General features: G+C 39.0%; 1 protein-coding gene across 1 annotated transcript in view; it reads left to right on the top strand.

Moving 5' to 3' along the window:
- The window catches only part of METTL16 (methyltransferase 16, RNA N6-adenosine), a 63,659-nt gene that overhangs the window by 11,375 nt on the left and 29,822 nt on the right, over positions 1-22,462 (top strand). Inside the window, exons 2-5 of the mRNA XM_084237525.1 lie at positions 5,886-6,085; positions 11,717-11,857; positions 13,197-13,312; positions 13,764-13,906. Of these exons, the coding sequence (XP_084093651.1) occupies positions 5,886-6,085; positions 11,717-11,857; positions 13,197-13,312; positions 13,764-13,906 (600 nt within the window). The remainder of the gene's footprint in view (positions 1-5,885; positions 6,086-11,716; positions 11,858-13,196; positions 13,313-13,763; positions 13,907-22,462) is intronic.

Below are 22,462 nucleotides of genomic sequence, written 5' to 3'. Positions count from 1 at the left end.
GTCTCAGACACAGCTCAGATTGATATTTCTTCTCAAAAATGCTGGAGTTGTCAATTTCAGTGATGAATGCCACTCACTATTATGTTGACCAATTTGTGAACACATATCCCTCATTTCATATATCAGTCCATCACTGTCTTGTAAATTTGTCAGTTTTTTTTAAAGATTTTATTTATTCAAGAGCCGGGGTACAGGCCAGATGTGTGGGAGGGTGAGAGGATTCACCAGAGGCAGAGCAGGGAACAGAACAGGCAGACTGACGAAATACACTGCTGAGGGGAGCACAGGAGAGGTCTGCTCACCGTGTGGGTTGCTCCGAGGCTGTTGGGGATCGAACCGGCACTGCAGAGGCTGCGGATAGCTTCACATTGCTGGGCTTAATGGCCTGCGCCACCAGGGAGGCCCAAATTTGTCATCTTAATATCACTTAATTCTTTTCACTTTCAATCTTTGTCACTGCTACCTTTATCCATTGTTTTAAACTCAGCTACAACAATAGCTTTCTAATTGGTGTCTCTACTCCCATTTGGGTCTGTCTTTGTTACTAGACCTAAATCCTTAACAGCTTATAATTATCCTGGTATGATTATTAATGCTTTTATTTTCACTTTCAGAAGAGTACTGGAGCAGATGACAAAATTATGTGGTTATTCTAATTTTTAGACCCTACATAATATGGCTGCTATCTTCCTCTCCAGCCTCATTTTGAACTATGCAAGCCTACAAATCCACTCAACATTAATTATGTAGAGCTGAGTGGTGGCTATACCCTTTGAAATGTGTCATCTGGCATAGTGCTACTAAAGTATGGTCATTGATGGGCCTCCCTGGTGGCGCAGCGGTTGAGCGCTGGGTTGCGAAGCTGCCCGCAGCCTCTGAGGCGCCGGTTCAATCCCCGGCTGCTCCCCGGCCACCGGATGAGGGTCCCACATGGCGCGCAGACCTCTCCTGCCGCCCGCCGCTCCCCTCAGCAGTGTACTTCGGTCCTTCTGCCTGCTCTGCTCCCCGCTCTGGCTCTGGTGAATTCGCTCACCCTCCTGCGCTTCTGACTGTACCCAGTGCTTGTATAAATTTAAATAAACAAACAAACAAACAAACAAACAAACAAACAAACGAAGGATCTTTAAAAAAAAAGATTTTATTTATTTATGCATGCAAGAGTTGGGGTACAGGTCAGAGATGCGGGGGTGAGAGGATTCACCAGAGACAGAATGGGGAACAGAACAGGCAGACTGACTGAAATACACTGCTGAGGGGAGCAGCGGGTGAAACAGGAGAGGTCTGCTTCGCCATGTGGGTTGCTCCCTAGCCGGCCGGGGATCGAACTCGTGCTGCAGAGGCTGCAGCTTGCTTCATAGTGTGGTGCTCAACCCCTTGCACCACTAGGGAGGCCTCTTTAAAAAAAAAAAAAAAGATTTATTTACACATATAAGAACTGGGGTATAGTCCACAAGTGTGTCGGGGGGAAGGGGAGCAATCAGAGAGTCAGTAGAGGTCTGCAGCGCCATGTAGGTAGCTGCCTGGCTGGGGATTGAACTTCTGCTTCTGTCTGTGGATAGATTCATAGGTTGCGTCTTACCCCTCACAGATTCATAGGTTGCATCTTACCCCTTGCGCCACCAGGGAGACCCTTGCATGCTTTTTTTAAAGTCTTGTTTTCATTGTCTAGTTTTGTCATTCTTAGTATCACTGAAGCATATGATGTCAGTTTGTTAACTTTGATCATTCAGTGAGTGGTTAAGGTGGTATCTATCAAATGCCTTTTTTTACTGTTTTTTTTTCCTTTATAATTGATACCTTGTAGAGAAATACTTTGTGACTATGTAAATAACCTGTTTCTGTTTCTTATCAAACTTTCACCCACTACTTTCAGCATTTATGATTTTTTTTTTTAAGATTTATTTATACAAGCACTGGGTACAGTCAGAAGTGCGGGAGGGTGAGAGAATTCACCAGAGTCAGAGTGGGGAGCTGAACAGGCAGACTGATGAAATACACTGCTGAGGGAGCAGTGGGCGAGACAGGAGAGGTCTGTCGCGCCATGTGGGACCCTCGCTGGCAGCCGGGGATTGAACCGGCGCTCCAGAGGCTGTGGGCAGCTTTGCAGCCCAGTGCTCAACCGCTGCACCACCAAGGGAGGCCCAGCATTTATGATTCTTAAATTGAAACAATTATGAGCATGATGATTGCCACTTATAATTTCCTTAGTCACTTCTACATTTGTCATTCTAAATAATGACATTTATTTATTTGTTTGTTTAAGTATGGACTCATATATTGTTCTTTTATTCTATGGACTATAATCCCTTGCTAATATATATTTTTAAAGATATATTTTATTTATGCATACAAGAGCTGGGGTACAGGCCAGCGATGTGGGGGGTGAGAGGACTCACCAGAGACAGAGTGGGGAACAGAACAGGCAGACTTACTGAAATACACTGCCGAGGGGAGCAGCGGGCGAGACAGGAGAGGTCTGCTGTGCCTTGTGGGTTTCTCCCTGGCCGGCTGGGGATCAAACTTGTGCTACAGAGGCTGCGGATTGCTTCATAGTGCGGTGCTTAACACCTTGCGCCACCGGAGAGGCCCACTAATATTCTTCATTCAAATTGTCCCAGGTTTATCCAACAGGAGCCTCTTTAAACTGGTCTGTGTGCTTTTGACTTGTCCTCATCTTTCTTTGAGAATGTCTAATTTTCTGATATAACAAAATGTTCCAGGCTCATCTTGTACTTTCCCTTTTCTAAGCTGGAACAGCCATTTATCCAAGGATAAATCCCAATTTATTCCTTTTAGTGAAGAGTAATGTTTGGAATCCAAAATCTGGAACATTAGGTATGCTTATTGCTATGAGAGTATCATTGCTTCTAAGTGCTTATTCTGTCTCCCAGATTCATTCTCTTTCTGTGTACTGTATGTCTAAGCTTTGCTCTTTTTTTTTTTTAAAGATTTATTTATACAAGATTGATTGATTGATTTATACAAGCACTGGGTACAGTCAGAAGCACAGGAGGGTGAGAGAATTCACCAGAGCCAGAGTGGGGAGCAGAGCAGGCAGAAGGACTGAAGTACACTGCTGAGGGGAGCAGCGGGTGGCAGGAGAGGTCTGCGCTCCATGTGGGACCCTCCTCCAGTGGCCAGGGAGCAGCCAGGGATCAAACCGGCGCTGCAAAGGCTGTGGGCAGCTTCGCAACCCAGCGCTCAACCGCTGCGCCACCAGGGAGGCCCTAAGCTTTGCTCTTAATCTCCTCTACTTTTCCCCTATAAATTAACTCCCAACGCATTCTTACTGGTCATAAGAAACAGTTATATTCAAGTATAGAGTGCAGTTTTTGTGTAGACAACAACATTCATATTCCTGAAAAGCTAATTCAGCCCATCATCACTCTTCACAATTACTATTAAAGTTGTGTTTTTCTAAACAATTTTTTTAAACAGGGTCATGTCATCTAGCCTGGTTGTATATTTCTTAATGTGTATCCAATGTTTGCTTAAGTAGCAGAAGAATAAAGAATTAGTTAAGGGTTAAGACGGGAGGATAATGGAAATGTTTGCTGTTTTTTGGTTATTCTGTCTTCAGATTATTGTGTTCAGTTCCTTAATTTCATAGATTGAGAAGCAGATCTAAGAACTAAAATAACTTAAGTCCATGGCTAGTTGATTGCAGACTCAAGGTTAGAGTCTGGGTTTCTGAACTCTCTTATTGGGTAATGGAGGAGTTGGATCCATGATATCTCCCTGAAGTTTCCATGATAGCCAGGTGGAGAGCACGTTCTTCTTCTGTCTTGGAAACACTAGCATCTGGGCATTGAGATTTTCAAAATCATGGTTGTTCATTTGATGACCAGAAAGGGAACAGAAAAGAAGATGGAGCAGATCAGAAGTTGTTTAAGGACAGCCAGCTCTCTGATTGTATAACTTTGGACCAGAATTCTGAGCAATTTCAAAGCTCTTCTTTATCTTTTATAGTCTAGTCCCATCTACTGTTTTATCCACTTTTTTCATTGCCCCTATTATGAATATTACTGGTTGGGTTTCTTTTTAAGGTTTTCAGTTTAGCAGCATTTTAACATCAAAATAATTATATTAGTGGCGCAGCGGTTGAGCGCTGGGTTGCAAAGCTGCCCGCAGCCTCTGCAGCACTGGTTTGATCCCCGGCTGTCCCCCGGCCACCGGAGGAGGGTCCCACATGGCGCACAGACCTCTCCTGCCGCCCGCTGCTCCCCTCAGCAGTGTGCTTCAGTCATTCTGCCTGCTCTGCTCCCCTCTCTGGCTCTGGTGAATTCTCTCACCCTCCCGAGCTGCTGACTGTACCAAGTGCTTGTATAAATAAATAAATAAATCTTAAAAAAATTATTAGCACAAGTTTCTTAAGAATTTAAATATCAATATATCATACAATATATTCCTAGCTTTCTATCCAAGAGAAACAAAAACATCCATACGAAAGACACTTAAGACTATTTATACCAGTATTGTTCACAGTAGCCAAATAGTAGGTGTAATCTAAATGTCCATCAAGTGGTTTGGATAAACAAACCACACATGTGGTTATCTATACAAATAATAAACTACAATGTGGTAATCCATACAATGAAATATTATTTAGCTATAAAAAGAAATGTAGTACTAATACCTGCTACCCTGCTGATAAACCTCATGTATATTGTGCTACGTGAAAGAATACAGACACAAAGACCACATGTATTAGATAATTTCAATTATGTGAAATCTCCACAGAGGCAAATCCATGGAGACAGAAAAGTACCTTAGTGGTTGGCTAGAGCTGAGGGTCAAAGATGAATGAATTACAAGTGTGCATGAGCTTTCTTTTTGGGGATGATAGAAGTATTCAGAAATTGAATTATAGTGATGGTATGGTTGTACAATACTAAACACTAATAACTATTGAATTGTATACTTACAGGTGAGTGTTCTATGTTTTTAAAATTTATTACACGCGAGGCTCCTTGGTGGTACAAGGGTTTAAGTCTCAGCATTATCAAGCTGTCACCAACCACTGTAGCATGAGTTCAATATCCGGCCAGGGAGCTAACCCACATGGCAAAGCAGACCTCTCCTATCTTGCCCACTGCTCTCCTCAGTAGTGTGTTTCGGTAGATCTGCCTGTCCTGCTCCCCACTCTGTCTCTGGTGAATCCTGTCAACCCTCCCCCCACACCTCTGGCCTACACCCCAGTTCTTGTATGTACAAATAAATAAAAATAAATCTTTAAAAATTAAAAATAAAATTTATTACACGTGAATTTTATCAATGTAAATTATGCCCCATCAAACTGCTAAAAATCCTTATACTTTAAATTTGATTCTGTAATGTTACATTATCTTATCCTATTTTCTTTATTAAGCATTTTTACTGTACTTTCTACTTTTAAGTATTATTAAAGAATGCTAATGTCAAATGATGTTAATCATAATATATAGTAAAAATAGCCAGCATTTGTAAAATAGTTACTATGTACTAGATATTATTCTAATTACTTTTCACGGATTATCTCACAATAGGACTGTGATACAGAAACTGTCATCCCTATTCTGCAGCTGAGGAAACAGTTACAGAGGTTATTTAATTTGCCCAGAGTCACATAACTAAATTAGGAGACAATCAAACAGTAATTGGACCAGAGACATTCTTGTCCTTTCTGTTCCATACTTAAATCATCTACTAAATGTTTTGATGGAAACTCAACACTGCCTCAAATGTAATGTTACTATGTTTAACATCTTTCTATATATGCAAATGCTTTACCTAATTCTCTATGTGATTTCCTAGAAAAATAAAATGAATGTATGGTATTGCCTAATTGCCGTACAGCATAGCAAGTCTTACTAATTGGTTTTACTTCTTTTTTTTTCCACCCCCAGTCTTAATTTTAAAGACCCTGAAGCAGTGAGAGCTCTAACTTGTACTCTCCTAAGGGAAGATTTTGGACTTTCAATTGATATTCCGTTGGAGAGGCTAATTCCCACAGTTCCCTTGAGACTCAACTATATTCATTGGGTAGAAGATCTGATAGGTCATCAAGACTCTGACAAAAGTACTCTCCGAAGAGGAATTGACATAGGTATTTGGTTTTAAATTCTCTTTAGGCTAAAAATAAATTTCATAAATTTTACAAGGTCAAATTCATTGTAAACATCTCTTCTGGGTATTTGTTGTATGAAAGAAATTGGTTACAGATATTACTTTTCTTATGTGCTATACCTGGCCTTTTCTGTCATTGATTTCTCTTGAGAAGGGGTTGCAGAATCACACAAGAAGCAAAGGGTTAAGAGAAGTACAGAATGAAAGTGAGGCTCTTATTTACTTTGTTTTTCAGATTACCATGTTGATAATCTTTTCCTAGTGGGTATTATTTTTACTCTGATTAATTTTATTAGTATAGTACCATAGTCCACATTGAGTTTTTTTGGTGATAGTCATTTAATAAAAGATCACATGGGCCCTGAATACTTTGAGGAGTCTCCTGGATGATTATTTGTAGAAGGTATTTAATCCAAAATTAAACGAAAGAAGTCATTGCATTAAAATAATGTTCTTTAATGCAAATGGTCAACAGGCATATGAAAAAATGTTCAACATCACTTGTAATCAGGGAAATGCAAATCAAAACTACCATGAGATACCATCTTACACCAGTGAGAATGGTACATATTAAAAAAACTAGCAACAACAAATGTTGGTGAACTCTCCTGCACTGCTGGTGGGAGTGCAAACTGGTCCAGCCACTATGGAAAGCTGTGTGAAGATTACTCAACCTGCTAAAGATGGAGCTTCCATATGATCCAGCAATTTCACTCCTAGGTATTTACCCAAAGAACACAAACATTAATTCAAAAGGGCACCCGCACCCCTATGTTTACAGCAGCACTATTTACAATAGCTAAGCTATGGAAACAACCCAAATGCCCAAAAATAAATGACTGGATCTAGAAGATGTGGTATATATACACAATGGAATATTACTCAGCAATCAAAAAAGATAAACTCATGTGATTTGCAGCAACATGGATGGAGCTGGAAGGGATCATGCTCAGCGAAATAAGCCAGAAAAAAAAGAAAAATACCAGATGGTCTCACTCATAACAGGATTTTAGAAAACCTAAATAAGGGACCAGGAAAGGAACTAATTATAATAAAGTAAAAATGAAAATCAACAAACAACTATAAACCAGAGACACACTGGGGGAGGGACGGGGGAGGGAGTAGGATCAAAATAAGGGTGGTGGGAATTGTATGGGACTATAACCAAGATGAAAATGCATACATTGTGCAAAAATGAAAAGTGATGTAAAAAATATATAAAATTAAATAATAAAAATAAAAAAAATAAATAAGGAGGGATTGGAAAAAAAATAATGTTCTCTTAATTGTAAACTTCTATAATGGAAAAGACTCCATATTGGTTCATTTGAGAGAGAGTAAGTCACAGATATAGAAGGAAATGAAGCCAGAGTATGTTTTATAATTACAAATATAAGCCTAGGTTTTCGTTTAGTAGGGTTAAAACAGTTTTTCAATCTTTTGGTCTTTACTAGTCCTTTATGGAGGGCGGGGGAAAGCTCTGAGTCTTTTTTTTTCAGAGATTTATTTATGCATCCAAGAACTGGGGTACAGGCCAGAGGTGTGGGGGGGGGGAGAGACAGTCGGGAACAGAACAGGCAGACTACTGAAATACACTGCTGAGGGGAGCAGCGGGCGAGACTGGAGAGTTCTGCTGCGCCATGTGGGTTGCTCCCTGGCCGGCTAGGGATCGAACTCCTGCTGCAGAGGCTGTGATAGCTTCATAGGTTGCGTCCTAACCCCTTGTGCCACCAGGGAGGCCCTCTTTGAGTCTATTTCTAAGTACCATTATTAGGAAACACAATCTCTAGATAAGTAGCATTTTAACTTTTACATTTGCGTGCAGTTTTAATCCTCATTGTATTATCTTTTCAGTAGTATTTATTGATCCCTTCCTTTTTCCTCTAGGCACTCTTTTGTTTCCATGATAACAGATTCCTCTGGTATTCCTTTATCATTTCTAGTGCCTCTTTTTCCCCTTTCGACTTATTATTTCTGTATGTGGCCATTGGAACAACATTGAGAATCTGTAAAGTGTAGTCTTTAGACCCTTTCTTATTTAACTCCCTACTTTTAGGCAATTTCATCCACATCTATGACTATTTTCCACCTGCAATCAAATACTACACACTTATTTAATCTTTTACTTCAAATTATTTTTCTTTAGTTCTAGTCCCATATGTATAGAAATTTGGCTATCTAAAAAACATCTCACGGGCCTCCCCAGTGGTGCAGAGGTTGAGCACTGGGTTGCGAAGCTGCTCGCAGCTTCTGCAACGCCGATTCAATCCCCAGCCTCCGGGCGAGGGTCCCACATGGCGTGCAGACTCTCCTGCCACTTGCTGCTCCCCTCAGCAGTGTACTTCGTCAGTCTGCCTGCTCTGCTTTGCTCTCCGCTCTGCCTCTGGTGAATTCTCTCACCCTCCCGCGCTTCTGACTGTACCCAGTACTTGTATAAGTAAAATCTTAAAAAAAAAAAAAAAAATTAAAAAAAAAATCTCACACTTTGCCAGATCTAAGTCCAGTTTCATCACCTTTCTTCCTAATTTTGGTTCTCTTCCTTTGTTACTTATTTCAGTAAAGCTACCACAGGCCACTCTGTCATTTTTGATAATTACTTCTCCCCATTCTCACTGAGAAAGTCTATTACCATTTCCCGTTGATTTTTCTCTCTCAAATATTTCTTAAGCCATCTACTTCTCTCCATTGCCACTGTCACCATCTCAGTCCAAGTCACTATCATCTCTCCTGGTCTACAGAATAGCTTCTCAGCTACTCTGTTCTAATCCACTCTATTGCTTTTGTTCCGTTTTCTAGAATGTATATATAAGTCCATTTCTGATAGCATCTTTACTATAATGATTTATTTGTTCTACAACAAAAGCCAAAACCTTCACTTGGCCAAATAGAATTTCCATTGTCTGATCCCTGCCCTCTTCTCTAGGTATCTTTTTTTTTTTTTAAGATTTATTTATTTATTTATACAAGCACTGGGTACAGTCAGAATCGCGGGAGGGTGAGAGAATTTACCAGAGCCAGAGCCAGAGCCAGAGCCAGAGCGGGGAGCAGAACTGGCAGAAGGACCATAGTACACTGCTGAGGGGAGCAGCGGGCGGCAGGAGAGGTCTGCACGCCATGTGGGACCCTTGCCGGTGGCCAGGGATCAAACTGGAGTTGTAGAGGCTGCTGGCAGCTTCGCAGCCCAGCGCTCAACCGCTGCGCCACCAGGGGAGGCCTTCTCTAGGTATCTTTAAGCTTTATCTTATGTGCTTCTCTTCCTTGTTTTCTGTACTTATCTTCAGTTCTGATCACGTATCTTGATTCCAGACCTTTGTACATGTTCCCTCTGCCTTGAACTTTACTATTTTCATCTTTCTCACTTATACTGTAGTTATCAGCACTATTCTTATTTTCTCAAGAAAGCTTTTTTTTCTTGAGAGATTAAGTTCCTTTTCTTGTGAACTTTAGAAAGCCATATTTCTTACTTCATGTCATTTTTTTTTTTTTTTATGTTTATAACCACACATTCACTCTTCTGGGTGATTTAATGAATTTCTCTGCCACTAGAGTGCAAAGTACAGAACGTGTAACTTTTTTGTTTACTATCCCAAGACCTAGCAAAGTTTCAGGCACATGGGTGTTCAATAAAAAATTTGTTGAATGTTGATAGATACATACATCATTATTTCAGCATTCACAATTCTGAACACCCCCATATGAGCTAAAGACAATGTACAAATAATGGGGCTTAAAAGCTTTTGCCTTTTTATGTTCATGGCAGAAGATTGACTGATTGATGGGTTATATAAAAAAGCTTGAGAATCTAGTTAGTGCTAATTTATTTTAATTATGCCCCACACCTTCTAAAATAACACTTGGGGATATAGGAGGTTAATGGATTTTAGCTCTTCACAAGGGGCATTCTTGCTGAAATCACATTCATTCTAATTAGGGTTTTATATAAATTCTTCCCCCAGACTCCATCAGTTTGCTCTAATTCTATGATTATACTCTTTCCATTTTTATTTATCATTTCAAAGATTATTACCCACTTAAAAATATCATTCAACTTTCTGAGGGGATTAGGTTGTTAGAATGTAAAGGTCATAAGAATTGAGAAATTTGATTTTCTTGCAGAAATACACTGGAGCTACCTAATCTTTGTGCATCTGAAGGAAAGTGTACTTTTTTCATTTTAAGTGAAATTGAAGTATGGAGAGAGAGACACATGAGAATCAAGAAGGGCCTGGTGTCTGGTCCAGATTTTTTTTCCCCACAGGACTGAAAATACTACTTAAATTTTCTTATTTTGAATAACTCTCATTTACCAAAATAACTAGCAGGGACTAAATAATTGTGACTTCTGAGAGGAGCTTGAGTACCCTTCCCTCATCACCCCACACATCCCCAAGGAGCTTTTGTCTAGCAGCATCATGGCCAAGATGCTGTTAGGTAAAAACATTGATAGGAAAGGTAACAATTACCATGACTGTCAAGAAGCTTAAATGTTCTGGTCATCAGTTGTTGTGTCTTTTTCTAGCCTAATTAATAATACTTGATAAGCAAGTAGTAAAATGATCCTGGGTTTTCTCTGGGTTAGAAGTATCTCTAGCCTTCATCTCTTCCTGCCAGATCCTTAGAAGGCTAGACTGGCACCAAGATGTGGTCAAGGGAAAGCTGGCCTGGAGTGCCTGGCACAGGGTGGCTGTTACAGGCCTTTGGGAGAAACACTGCCTTTTTTTCTCTTGACTGTGCTCTTTCAGATCTTTTTGACAAGGATTAGTCAGTAGTCATGAAAGCACCAATTGTGATTATTGTATAGGTTAGGACTAAGTCCTAGTTGTCAAAAAAGTGATTTTTGCCTAGAGCATCTACCTCTGAATGTCTTCCTTGATACTATGGTACGGTAAGCCTGTGACTGGTGTTTTAGATCAAGTATCTTTCCATGTCTCTCCACATACTGGGTTGTTGGAAAAGTCATGATGCATTTTTTCTGTTTTTCAAAGAAAAACTATGTCATGACTTTTCCGACAACCTGGCATATCCATATATATGTATATATAAGAAATGAATTCTCTCTTTCATATTTTTAAAAGCCTGATTTCAAGTACCAAATTGCAGATATGTGGGGAATTAGGTATTTTAATATGAAAATTTTATGTCCTATGTATTTCTGCTTTTGCTGAATGGGATGGTATGTTGATCTACTTGAAGATTATTATTGTGGTGTTTTAACACATAGCATTGATTTATATTAAGAGAATCAAATTTTTTGGTAAAACCTCAAAAATTTTATGTAAAGTAAATTGAGTTTTAACAATTTTCAGGTAATCAGTCCTATATTAGTTGATCACCAGTCAGTTATACACACTTCATTTTGCCAATAACATAGAAAAGGAGAGGACAACAAGATTTTATCCTCTAGGAAAATTGTATCTAATTATAATGTAAGACTAACATGCTTGAAATGATTCAAGAATCTAGTAGCTACAGTGTATGTACATAATCAGCTGGTGTTTTAAACTGTTGAAATTATAGGAATTGTAAGAGAAGAGAGGAATGGTATTTTTGTTTTTCATTCTCATCTCTTATTCAGGAGTATGCAATCTGTTCTGAATTTTCATTTTACTAGGTACTGGAGCATCCTGCATCTATCCTTTACTTGGAACAACCTTAAATGGCTGGTATTTTCTTGCTACTGAAGTAGATGATATGTGCTTCAACTATGCAAAGAAAAATGTGGAGCAGAATAACTTATCTGATCTCATAAAAGGTTAGCTTTACAAAATAAATATCCCTTTCAAGCTTTGCTTATTAAACCATCTTTCTGATTTAGTATATCTTGTTATCTTTTGCTTTAATATACAAACTTTGTTAATTTAAAAAATCTGGTATGTTGGGTTTGCTGAAATATGGTTAATACAGTCGATATTTATAATTTGTGGATCTGTAATTATGAATTTGTCTGCTTGCTAAAATTTGCCTATTCAGGTTTATTTTTAACTCCAAAATCAGTACTCTGTATTGTTAATGTGTTTTTTAGTTAATCAACTCTTATATTGCTAATCACTTTAAAAATCTTGCAGCTTTAAACAATATCTTAAAAGAGTTTTTGTGAGTCAGGAATTTGGGTATGAACCTGCTGTAAACCTGATTCACTTTTTTTTTTTTTTTAAGATTTATTTATTTATGCATATAAGACTGGGGTACAGGCCAGAGGTGTGTGGTGTGAGAGGATTCACCAGAGACAGAGTGGGTGCAGAACAGGCAGATTGACTTGAAATACACTGCTGATGGGAGCAGCGGGTGAGTCAGGAGAGGTCTGCTGCACCATGTGAGTTGCTCCCTGGCCAGGGATCGAACTGATGCTGCAGTGGCTGTGGATAGCTTCATAGGTTGCGTCTTAACCCCCTGTGCCACCAGGGAGGCCCTGATTCAGTCTTTTATAAGGTTGCTGTCATCTGAATGATAGAATAGATTTGCTTCCAAGATGGTGTACTTAATGACTGTTAATAGGAAATAGTTCATTGCCATGTGGTTTTCTCCACAAAGCTGCTTGAGCATCCTTACAGCATGTCAACTGGCTTCTCCTTGAACTGGTAATTGACGAGGTAAGGGGAAAGAGGAAGCCATATCACCTTTTATAACCTAGGACACCCTGTCATTTCCATCATATTCTATTTGATAAAAGTGAGTCACTGAGTGTAACCTATATTCAAGGAGAGGGAATTAAACTCCACCTCTTGAGGGCCTCCTTGGTGGTGTAGGGGTTAAGTCAGTGCTATCAAGCTATCACGCTGTGGCCTAAGTTCCATCCCTGGCAAGGCAACCAACCCATATATGGCATAGCAGATGTCTCTTGTCTCATCTGTTGCTCCCCAAAGCAGTGTATTTCAGTCAATCCACCTGTTCTGCTCCCCCCTCTGTCTCTGGTGAATTCTTTCACTCCCCACCTCCTTGGCCTACACCCCAGTTCTTCTGTGCATAAATAAATAAATCTTAAAAAAATAAACAACTCTACCTCTTGAAATGACTGGTGTGACAGAATTGATGGATCTATTTGAAAACTGCCACAGCTTTACTGTTAGTTCAGTTACTGTTTTTTCTCCTAGTGGTGAAAGTACCACAGAAGACACTCCTGATGGATGCTCTTAAAGAAGAATCTGAGATAATCTATGACTTTTGTATGTGTAACCCTCCCTTTTTTGCGAATCAGTTGGAAGCCAAGGTAAAATTATCTTTTGCTTTAAAGTAATTGAATATTTAAGTTTGCAAAGATAAGAGAGAAGAGTACTTTCATTTTGGAAGTTGTATCAATTAGGATGCTTCTGATATGAAGTTAATCTTTGAGTGGAATATTTTCTGTGCATGATACCAAGTCAGAAGGCATAATGAAAACGTGATAGACATTTTTGAGCTACACTATACAAAGAGTGCAAATTTTGTATGTTTAATCACAAAAACGGTAGGTAAAAAATCCTGGAAAGGAATATTTACATGAAGTCAGTTGTTTAAAATATAATATTACAGTGGTTATATGATTTTTAAATCCTAAATCCAGCATAATATTTGTAAACTTAAACCTAAGTGTTCTTACTTAAAACTAGATTACAGTCAAAAACTTGGTTAAAATTTAAGGTATAAAAACTTTTCATCAGCTTTTTGTTGTTGCTGTTCAGGGAGTAAACTCTCGAAATCCTCGAAGACCTCCACCTAGTTCTGTAAATACGGGCGGTATCACAGAGATCATGGCAGAAGGAGGTGAATTAGAATTTGTTAAAAGGATCATCCATGACAGTTTACAACTTAAAAAAAGACTCAGGTAAGTTGGTCATTACAGCATGGGAATATTCCCCCCCTTTGTAAATCCAAGACGAACCCATGTCACTTAGAAGAAATGTAGTCATGATGGTTTGAGGAATAAATAGATAAAAATAAAAAGACCTTATAGTTGGCTATAGATGACCCTGTTTCTGAGCATGGTCTCATGCCTTTAATTGGTTTGTGTTTCCAGTAGTCATCTATACAACATGGAAGGAAAGGAGGAAAATACCTTATGATTGTATTGCTCATTTTTGTATGGTACTGTGATGGAGTAAAACTGATTCAGATGTGGCTTTTGATTAGGAAACAGATGGATTCAGATCTGTCCCATGAACCAGATAAATTTGTTGCCTAACCCTTGAAGCAATTTGTGTTCTTGGAATCAATTTCCCAAACAATGACAGATGTGGGGGATAGTGAGCTGTCAAGAACTTAATGAAGGGAAACTTAGCTCACTAACCAGTTCCAGAGACGAGTTAAGGATATTTCTTTTTATAAGCTAATTATTTTGGATAACACACCTGTCATTGAGCAGCATCTAATGTACTCAAAAAGAGCTATTTGTCTTGCTTGACTTCTCATCCTGCCAAATGTTGAAATGCTGGATAATGTGGTAGTTCAAAACTAAAAGGACTTTCAACCCTAGCATTTAGCTTTGGGAGATAACACACATAACAAAATTTACCATCTTAAACATTTTTAATGCATACAGTTTAGTAGTGTTAAGTACATTGACATTATTGTGCAGCTAATCGCTAGAACTCTTCTTGTAAAACTAATAATTCTATAACTGTTAAACAGCAACTCCCCATTCCCCCTCTGCCAGGGAGCCCAACCCCTGACAACCACTATCCTCTGTATGTATTTAACTCTTCTAGGTATCACATAGAAGTGGAATCATACATTATTTGTCCTTTTGTGATTGGTTTCTTTCACTGATTATAATATCCTTGATAGTCATTCATATTATAGGTTGTCAGAATCTTCTTTTTTAAGGCTGAATAATATTAATAATTCATTGAGTATAATATACCGTATTTATTTATCCGGTCACCTTTTGCTGGACACTTGGGTTGCTTCAGTCTTTTGGCTCTTGTAGATAATGTTGCTGTGCTGTGCAAGTATCTCTTAAAACTCTGCTCTCAATTCTTTTGGGTATATACACAGAAGTGGAATTGCTAGATAGAGACAACTTTGCTTTTGCATTTTAAGATGTTTAAAACTGCTTATTTTAATAAAAAGCCAATTCCAAAATCAACAAATACCCTGATTTGATAAGTACTAGTATCTGGAAAGCAGTTGTATTATATTAGTCTGCTTCTCAGAAAATTTTAGACTTTGTTGAAACCAAAGGTTATTACGTTTTTGCTTTATGTTGAGTTTCAAAGACACATTAGTGTATGAAGAAAAAAGACACTTAAGTTATACTGAGGGTTGAGAAGGGTCTGAGAAAGTAAAATGAACTTAAAGTAACAGAATACTGAAACTCATGTAGAGGTAACCAGCGCCTTATGGCCATTTCAGTGTCTGTTGGCTTTTTGAGGGAACTGGAGCCATTCAGTAAAATGAGGAAAGCCATTTACTGGAGACCTTGATCACTAAATTTCTATAAAAATATAATTTAAGGGGCACCATTCCAAGAAAGAAAAATTGGTTAGTATGTTCCAGGTCTGCCAGTACCTGGTTCTGTGAAAGCCTCTAATTGAATGAAAGGTATGTTTACTAGGAGTGATAAATAGCTAATGCCCATCTTATCTCTCTATAGTTGACAATTTCGAGCTTGATACCATCCATGGGAAACTTTGCCCAATTATGATTTATTTAAAAACATGGTTGAGCAGTCTTGCTCATTCTGTTAGGATGCGGGGAGGTTGAGAGGGACCATAAAGAAAGAAGGGAAGAAATAAAGTATTAGAGGTTTTTTTTTGTTTTGTACTGGAAAGAGAATAGAAGAATGTTTCATGAAAGAGTATTACTCATAAATATTGTTAACTATTTTACGAGCACCGTGATTTTCATTTGTACATATTACTGGTTCATGTCCTCCTGTACATTTTAAATATTGACAGAATATTTATACCATTACGCCTTTTCGAATACTGTGAAAATTGAGTATTTTGAATCTCTAGAAAATAAGCATTAATAAAACAATATTTAAACCTGCCATCTGTTTATCCCTTTAGAATTTTGTTCCTTCTTATCTTGAAACAATATATAACATTATGGCGTGAAATAAGTTAAATTTGTTGAACTGATCTCAAGATACCTCACCTAAGTCATGCTCAGCAGCAACTGCAGTTACCTTTTATAGCAATGATTTTGTGATTTTTCATGAACCACAGATCTGAATCCGAATTAAGTTCCAACTTAATACAGCTTTCACTCATTCTCCCTCTTTGCTTTTTCCTTTACATTCCCCACCATCTTGCCAGATGCTAGCTTTGTGTATGCCTACTGTTGGTATCCAGAGACCCAATTCCTTGTAGGGTATCTGGGTAAGCCTCCTCACACCAGCAAACAACTATTGAATTTATGAAGGTGTCTGAGACTTTAGTTCAATTCTAACACTACCTACCCAGACGCAATGTGAAATTCCACAAGTTCAGGACTCAGTCTTCTAAGATGCCCCCCTTTTTACTTCAGACTCCTGCCATAAGCCTCCTGCCACAATTGCCAAGTTTCTGACCAGCCAGGTATAGATCAGAGGTCTGCATAACCCCTTCTTCAGATTTAAAGTTCAGATCATTATCTGTACTTTTGATCCAACAGCTATAAATCAGAGATTCCCAGAACACTCATCTCAGCTTTGAAAGGTACACAGAGCTCAAGAAATCCATTCATTCACTAGATCACCAATTTATTACAAACGATATCTATCAATAGCCAGATTGAATAGATGAGTAGGACCTGATATGGGGGGGAAGGCACAGAACTTCTCTGCCTTCTCCAGAACTTCTCTGCCAGTGTCCCCAGATCTTCACGTGTTCACCACCCTGGAAGCTCCCTGAAATCCCTCTTTCTGGACTTTAATGAGGGTCTTATTACATTGGCAAGACTGATTAAATCTTTGAACTCACTCCAGGAAGTCAGGGGGATGGGACTGAAAATTTTACCCTCTATTCTAGTTGGTTTTCCTGGCAACTCCTCCTTCCTCTAGTGTCTTCTAAAGTTACCTTCATTAACAAAACAACACTTAAAAATGCCAATGCTTTGGGGGAGGTAGGGGGCAGTTGAAGATCAAATATGTATGAGAAAATATTTTGATCATCTAAATTACCAAACATTTCTTTAAAGTCACAATGCCATAGTATATAATTCACATGTTTGGTGATGGGCAGTAAATTGTATAATCTTGGCCTTTTGAATGTGAATCTTTGATTTTTTTTAATTTTATTTTCTCATTGCTAAAGAGGGATAATAATAGCTGCCTCATTCTCAAAGTGTGATCACAGAATTAAATAAATACATACTTGATATAATTAACAGAAATTAATATTAAATAGGATCTTTTAACTCTGTGGCTGACCTAGGAATCCAGTAGATTTAAATGTGGTCCTCTGTTAAAAAGAAATTTTATCGTTTAAAAAAAATTTATTTATTTTTGCATGAAAGAACTGGGGTGTAGGCCAGAGGTACAGTGGTGGGAGTGAGATGATTCACTATAGAATAGGCAAATCTACTGAAATACACTGCTAAGGGTAACAACAGGCTAGACTGGAGAGGTCCGCTTTTCCATGTGGGTTGGCTCCCTGGTGCTGCAGTGACTGGCGATAGCTTGATAGTGCTGTGTCTTTAACCCCTGCACCTCCTGTATCAACTTTTATGGCATTTCCATCAAGTATTCACGGGCTGGTTTGGCTTTAGGTGGTCAAAGAAGAGAGTTGTTAAAATCAGCGAGGATAATGATAACATTTTTTATCTATAAGACTGGGGTGAGGATAGAGTCCATAAAATCTGTGTGTAGTTCATTCTGTGTGTAGAGCATCCTTTCCCCCCAACAATACTAAAACCATGTATTAAAAAGGATATTTTATTCCCATTAAAGTAGGATAAAAGTTTATTTTTAAGGGCCTCCCTGGTGGCGCAAGGGGTTAAGTCTCAGTACTATGAAGCTATCCGCATACACTGCAGCAGGAGTTTAATCCCCAGCCAGGGAGTTCACCCACATGGCATAGCAGACCTCTCCTGTCTCACCCACTGCTCCCCTCAGCAGTGTATTTCAGTCAATCTGCCTGTTCTATTCCCCACTCTGTCTCTGGTGAATCCTCTCACCAACCCCAACCTCTGGCCTGTACCCCAGTTCTTATATGCATAAAAATAAAATGAATAAAAAATAAAAACATGTTGTCTTTTAAAAAAAAGTTTATTTTTAGTTATGTAAGTGTAGATTTGGAATTTATGATAATTTAAATGGCAGATTTTGAGGCTGCTTTGGTACATATCTAGGGACATTTATTCTGGTACTTTATCAATATTATAAACATCAAAGTGTTAGTTTCTACTGTGTAGGGAAGTTTTTAGACTACTTTCATCATAGCCCTTTACACTCAAAACTTCTGCTTTTATCTTTTTCCTATATTGTACCTTTGTTTAAGCTTGAGTTCAAAAAGGTCCAGTCCCCACTAAAAAGAAACAGGGTTCTTGGAGAAATTGGTGATTCCAGTGCTCTGTAATAAGGATAAGATGAATCTAGAATATCTTATTCCAAAAAATAAGGAAGTACTCAAAAAAAAAAAAATGTCAAGGGGACATGGGCACCAGTTTAGACCAAATCTGGACAATATGAGTTCAAGAATGAATAATGACATTGTGGTTTATAAGCCTTTGAATAAAATAAGCAAATATATAAGGGAGGTAAAGGAAATGTCTTTTTACAGTAGAATGCCAACTAATAAATATAGAAGGAATGGTAATGCTAGAAAAGTCACCTTTTTAGTCATTACTGTAATGGTTCATGGAGGAATCAGTGAAAAAGTTGAAGAGAAAAGTGTTATTTGTATAGTTTCAAAGTATCTCACCACATATTACTTATAATTAGAAAGAAATACAGTAATTTTACAGCATAAAAACCTAGGGGATATCACTTTGACCAGGTGATCATCTCCTGATGTGACACACTTACAAAGATATAATAGCAGATCTGTGCTTGTTATGCCTAAAATGTATGACCTGAATCTAGTTATAAACAAACATCTGACACACCAGCCTGAAGGATTTTGTAAAACAATTTCTCAAAAATATTAAGGTCATGGGCCTGACTCACCCGCTGCTCCCCTCAGCAGTGTACTTCAGTCAGTCTGCCTGTTCTGCTCCTTCTCTGTCTCTGGTGAATCCTCTCATCCCCTGCACCTCTGGCCTGTACCCTAGCTCTTGTATGCATAAATAAATAAATCTTTAAAAAAAAAAATAAGGTCATAACGTTTAAAAAAAACTGTTCCAGATTGAAAGACACTAAAGAGACTTGACATGTAAATGAAATGCGTAATCCTAGACTGGATCTTGCTTTGGGTTTAATTTGCTTTTCTTATTCTAGCTTACTAAGGTGGAAGCTTAGATGATTGATTTGGGGTCTTTTCTAATGTGTTCATCCAGTGCTATTAATTTCCCTGTAAATGTCATATTCACTAGATAAAGCTTAATAAGTTGTGTTTTCATTTAGTTAAAAATGTTAATTTCTCTTAGGATTTCTTCTTTGACCTGTGTTTTATTTGTAAGTGTATTGTTTAGTCTCCAAGTATCTTTCTGTTACTGATTTCTAGTTTAGTTACTTTGTGGTATAAGAGCAGATACTGTATGGTTTCTGTTCATTCAGATTTGTTAATGTTTGTCATTATGTCCCAGAATGTGGTCTGTCCTATTGAATGTTCCATGTGAGTTTGAGATAAATGTGTTGTTCTGTTGTTGGAGGAATAGTCAGTAGATATCAGTTATGTCCAGTTGATTGATGGTGGTGTTGAGTTTTCTGCCTGCTGGATCTGTCCATTCTAATAAGAGGATGTTGAAGTCTCCAACTCAAATAGTGGAATCATCCATTTCTCCTTTGCAGTTCTGTCAGTTTTTGCCTTATTTTGACATGAGGCAACAACTCTGCTGTTAAGTGCCAGTATGTGAAGGATTGTTAGGTCTTCTTGGATAATTGACTCCTTTAGCATTATATAATGCCTTCTTTATTCCTAAAAACTTTCCTTTGTCTCAAGTCAGTTCTCTCTGAAATTAATATAGCTACTCCCTGCTTTATTCTTATTATTGTCAGTATAATATATCTTTCTCCATTCACTTTTTATTTATTTTTTTATCCATTTACTTTTTTTTTTTTTTTAAGATTTATTTATGCATACAGGAGCTGGGGTGTAGGCCAGGGGTGTGGGGGGTGAGAAGATTCACCAGAGACAGAGTGGGGAACAGAACAGGCAGATTAACTGACATACACTGCTGAGGAGAGCAGTGGGTGAGTCAGGAGAGGTCTGCTGGGCCATGTGGGCAACTGCTCCCTGGTTGGCTTGGGACTCGAACTCGTGTTGGAGAGGCTGCAGACAGCTTCATAGGTTGCATCTTAACTCCTTGCACCACCAGGGAGGCCCCATTTACTTTTTAAAGTGGATTTTGTTTCTTGATCCTCCCTGACAATCTCTTTTAATTGATACATTTGTAACATTGATCACAGTAATTATTTTTATAACTGGATAAATGACTACCATATTTGTTACTGTTTTTCTGTTTGTTCCCTTGTTATTTTTTATCTGTACCTCCTTTCTGCCTTTTGGGTTATTTAGAAGATTTATTTATTTTTTACTTATGCATACAAGAACTGGGGTATAGGCCAGAGGTGCTGGATGGGGGTGGTGGTGAGAGGATTCAACAGAGACAGTGGGGAGCAGATCAGGCAGATCTAGTGAGATAACCTGCTGAGGGGAGCAGCAGGGAAGACAGGAGGGGTCAGCTGAGCCATGTCGGGTAGCTCCCTGGCTGGGGATGGAACTCATGTGGCAGTGGCTGGAAATAGCTTGATAGAGCTGAGACTTTAACCCTTGCCCACCAGGGAGTCCCATTTTGTGTTCTTTTTTTTTTTAAATAAAGATTGATTGATTGATTGATACATACAAGCACTGGGTACAGTCAGAAGCGCGGGAGGATAAGAGAATTCACCAGAGCCAGAGCAGGGAGCAGAGCAGGCAGAAAGACCGCAGTACACTGCTGAGGGGAGCAGCGGGCGGCAGGAGAGGTCTGCGCGCCATGTGGGACCCTCCTCCGGTGGCCGGGGAGCAGCCGGGGATCGAACCGGCGCTGCAGAGCTTGCGGGCAGCTTCACAACCCAGCGCTCAACCGCTGTGCCACCAGGGAGGCCCCATTTTGTGGTTTTAATTGAATTTCCAACACTGTGTTTTAGGTTCACACTTCTTCAAATGTATCTTCATATACCACACCCACCTCCAAAATACCAACAACCCTTGCCACAGCCCATTGAGCCTCTCACCCTTTGTTCCCTACACTGAGCTTTTTTTTTTTTTTTATAGAGGCATGTTTTCTTTCTTTATTTATTTGTTTGTTTTGTTTATACAAGCACTGGGTACAGTCAGAAGCGCGGGAGGGTGAGAATTCACCAGAGCCAGAGCGGGGAGCAGAGCAGGCAGAAGGACCGAAGTACACTGCTGAGGGGAGCAGCGGGCGGCAGGAGAGGTCTGCGCGCCATGCAGGACCCTCCTCCGGTGGCCGGGGAGCAGCCGGGGATCAAACCGGCGCCGCAGAGGCTGCGGGCAGCTTCGCAACCCAGCGCTCAACCGCTGCGCCACCGGGGAGGCCCTACACTGAGCATTTTCTATGTTCCATATTCTGTATTAGCATATTGGTTACAAGTTTAAAATTTTTTTTACAGGTTTTCTTAGAATTTGCAGTCTGTTTACAACTAGTCCAAGGTCACTTTCAAATTAAGTCCATATCCTTTAACAGGTAGTGTGAATGTCTTAATAATAACAAAATAATCCTAATTCCTACTTTTTGTTCCTTGTGACATTATTATCATTCATTTCACGTGTAGGTATACATAATCTTACATAATTGAATATTGTTGGTAGTATTATTTTGAATAAACTGTTATACCTTGTAGATCAATTAAGAATAAAAAATTTCTGGGCCTCCCTCGTGGCGCAAGGGGTTAAGCACCGCACTATGAAGCTATTGGCAGCCTCTGCAGCATGAGTTCAATCCCCAGCACCAGGGAGCTACCCATGTGGTGCAGCAGACCTCTCCTGTCTGCCGGCTGCTCCCCTCAGCAGTGTATTTCAGTCAATCAGCCTGTTCTGCTCCCCACTCTTGTCTCTGGTGGATCTTCTCACCCCCCACACCTCTGGCCTGTACCCCAGTTCTTGTATAATAAATAAGTAAATCTTAAAAAAAATAAAATAAAAAGTTTCTTTTTAATGTGATACTTCTGTGTTCTTCATTTTTAATATAGGTCTGAGTTTCTGACCTATACCATTGTTCTTCTTTCTATAGAACTTCTTCTAACATTTCTTGCAAGTCACTTCTATTAGCAAACGATATTCTTGTTTTCTGT

The sequence above is a fragment of the Talpa europaea genome (genome assembly GCF_964194135.1).
Source record: "Talpa europaea genome assembly, chromosome: 7".
NCBI lineage: Eukaryota > Metazoa > Chordata > Mammalia > Eulipotyphla > Talpidae > Talpa > Talpa europaea.
Note: the sequence above shows the minus strand (reverse complement) of the source record. Positions and strands in the feature narration are given on the sequence as shown.